This window comes from Vanellus vanellus, assembly GCF_965231255.1.
Source record: "Vanellus vanellus genome assembly, chromosome: 22".
NCBI classification, from domain to species: Eukaryota; Metazoa; Chordata; class Aves; order Charadriiformes; family Charadriidae; genus Vanellus; species Vanellus vanellus.
In genome coordinates this window covers 382,143-385,635 of record NC_138927.1, presented here as the reverse complement: position 1 = coordinate 385,635, position 3,493 = coordinate 382,143, and the positions used below count along the sequence as shown (strand labels likewise).

General features: G+C 39.7%; 1 protein-coding gene across 1 annotated transcript; it reads left to right on the top strand.

The window, feature by feature from the left end:
* Positions 1-1,867: 1,867 nt before the first annotated feature.
* On the top strand, positions 1,868-3,004 carry HTR1D (5-hydroxytryptamine receptor 1D; the record flags this gene model as incomplete). Its single annotated transcript, XM_082494275.1, has 1 exon — positions 1,868-3,004. One exon carries the CDS (start codon positions 1,868-1,870, stop codon positions 3,002-3,004), a length of 1,137 nt encoding a protein of 378 aa, XP_082350401.1.
* Positions 3,005-3,493: the final 489 nt, after the last annotated feature.

Here is a 3,493-nt window from a genome sequence, read left to right as displayed (position 1 = left end):
AGTAAATCTCAAGAATCATTAGGAAAGAAATTGAGAAGACAACAGAAAATACCATTATGCTGCAGTATAAATCTATGGCGTATCCACATCTTTAACACTGTTTGTGGTTTTGGTCCCTGTCTCAAAAAGAATGTATCAGAGTTGGGAAAGGATCAGAAAAAGGCAACTGGCTTGAGCTGACTGTATGGGCCATTATTCAAGACAGGTGACTGGATGTGATGGACTTTGGTCACTATCGCCATTCTGATGTTCAGAAATTCTTATAAGTTGAGCCTTTGCTCAGTGTCACAAAAATGGTCATTAGGAAGAGAGGTTAGCCTTCCTGTAAATAAAAAAATCAAGAAAGTAATAGTTTAGTGTGAAATATGAAACTCTTCTCGGTCCTCTTATTGGAAAAATACACCTTAAAAGTAAAAGCATCTCTAAAAATAAGTTTGAGTCACAGAAGGTGGTTGTTTATTAAAAAATCAAACACATAAACCCAAAAAGTGTTGTTTCTTATGGTAGGTTTCAGGAGTTCAAGACAGGCTGTTTGACACCACAGTGTTAGTGTTTCACATAGAATATATGATGGTCTTGCTCCACAGATTCCTAATCGAGTGACTCTCAGTTCTGTGTCAGATGCCATGAAACTGCACCAGTTATGACTGAGGAGTTTCTCCTCCATGGCTGGGAGAAGGCCAGCCTGGTGATTATCCTCTTAGAAAAGTTCGACATCTCTCGTTAGCCCTCACAGCATGCTTCAAAGCTGTTTGTGACCCATATTCAGGATCTCTTTCACATAAGCTTGGGCTGGCATAATGTAAGTGACATTCTGGTACTCATGGGTGGATCTGAGTGAAAAGTCTCAAGGGAATCTGTCTTAGGATGTTTTCTTCAGGTTTGTAAAGATTTCAGGTTACACTAAGTGAATCTAAAGAAAAGTATGGAAAGCCTGTAGATTGCATACTGTGGTGCCTCAACTGCCACAACTCTTCTATCACCATTCTGGACTAAAACATTCACTTTCTCTTTCCAGATCCCCTTAACCAGTCTATTGTTCCTCTTTTGAGGGAATCACCACTCCAGACGTCATTACCGTCATTCACCATGTGCATGATCAGGAACAGCTTAGTACTTGGAACATGCTGTGATCTTCAGCACCAACACATTGAATTCGTGTACCCAACACCTTGACTTCAGCATTTGAAGACTGAATGCTGAAGACAAAACCTGAATGCTCTGGAGGAATAAATGAAAACAGAGCTCTGCACTTTTCGAAAAGAGGTCTTGATTTACAAATCTCGCAGAAATTATGTTTACAAAAGGAATCCAGGCAGTATTGTTTTATATCTTGGGTATTCTACTAACAAAGTGTCCCTTATAAATATCAAAAACGTGACATTCAGCTATCAGAGAGGAGGGGAAAATACTCTTGAGGATAGCTTTGTCCCAAGCACAGGGGCATCAGTTATATATCCAGATGTTTCTTTTTCAGCCTCTCACTCTTCCATATTGATTTATGGACTTCACAGAAGATTAGTTTGGAAAGGAGGTTTGAATAAAAGGTAATAAAGAATGATATAGTCATCTGCAAGATGAAAATGAAAAACACCTAAATTCCTACCACATACAGTACCGCTTGTATTGTCATACACCAGAATCATGTCTGGATGATTATGTTAACATTTTGCTTTAACAATGATGTCATTGATGTGATGGAAAATCTAGCTTAGGAGAGTACTGTGTAAGCTGAAGTTTTCAACAAATTAATATTTCATCAGTGTTGGACTCTAGTATGAAAAGTTCTATTTCAGCAAAAAAGTAAGTGTCTTCATCACCCCAGAAAGATTACACTGGAAAGTGAAAAGTGAAATCAGAGCAGAGAATGACTCAGTATAACCATTCAGCAGAGCTCTCTCTCCAGAGTTCAGCAAATAAGTCATTAAATTTCACTGAAACACCACTGGCTTTGGATGAAAGGACACTATTAGGGCTGAAGATTTCACTGTCAGTTCTTCTGTCTGTTATAACCTTGGCAACAATCCTTGCAAACGTTTTTGTTGTTATTACAATTTTTCTGACTAGAAAGCTCCACACACCTGCAAATTACCTCATTGGCTCCTTGGCAGTGACTGATCTTTTAGTGTCTGTCCTAGTAATGCCCATCAGTATTGCTTATACTGTCACGCACACATGGGCCTTTGGTCAAGTGTTGTGTGATATCTGGTTATCATCAGACATCACGTGCTGCACAGCCTCAATCCTACACCTCTGTGTTATTGCACTGGACAGATACTGGGCTATCACAGATGCTTTGGAATATGCCAAACGCCGGACTGCTGGCCGAGCAGCGCTCATGATTGCCGTGGTCTGGATGATATCTATTAGTATTTCTGTGCCACCATTTTTCTGGAGGCAAGTGAAAGCTCATGAAGAAATTGCGAAGTGTACTGTGAACACAGATCAAATTTCCTACACAATTTATTCTACTTGTGGAGCTTTCTACATCCCAACTGTGCTCCTCCTGATATTGTACGGTAGAATTTATGTAGCAGCTCGATCCAGGATTCTAAAGCCACCCTCCTTATATGGGAAACGTTTTACTACTGCACACCTGATTACCGGCTCTGCTGGCTCTTCCCTCTGCTCCATTAATGCTAGCCTTCATGAAGGGCATTCCTATTCAGGAGGATCCCCGATATTTATCAATCATGTTAAAATAAAACTTGCAGATAGCGTCCTGGAAAGGAAAAGAATTTCTGCTGCAAGAGAAAGGAAAGCCACCAAAACTTTAGGCATTATTCTGGGAGCTTTCATTTTCTGCTGGCTGCCTTTTTTTGTCATGTCCTTAGTCCTACCAATCTGCCAAGATGCTTGTTGGTTTCATCCCATCCTACTGGACTTTTTCACATGGTTAGGTTACTTAAACTCATTGATCAATCCAGTCATTTATACAGCTTTTAACGAAGAATTTAAACAGGCTTTCCAAAAACTAATACATTTCAAAAAGTGTTCATCTTGATCCTTTCCTGTTATGTTACTGACCCTTGTGCGATCTTGCAGCCTACCTGGAAACTTTCTGTGCTTTTATTCCTAAGGTACGGAGTGGTAATTGCCACCTCTGCTGCTACCCTGTGCTGTGCATGTAACTGGGAACTTCTTGCCAATTTGGTGCTTTCTGTCTGGAATTCTATATCCCATTACAGAACTCATCTGTGCAGTGATCATTTGTGTATGTAAGATCAACACATGAAGTAAGCTTTGTAACAAGTGAAGGAGCGTGAACCAGAGAGTTGAGTTTGTACAATGAGATGACACATATTATCCAATTCTGCCATGCCTTTGTAACCTGATGAGAGGAAAATGTGTGCATATTTGCAGGGTGTCAGTATTTCTGCTGTACTTTATTAACAATTTCTGTAGGCTGAGAAAGTTTCTGGAGAACAGGATCTGATGTCTACATTTTCTACAGCATGTATACTATCTATTTGAAATTGATAAAACCTGTAAC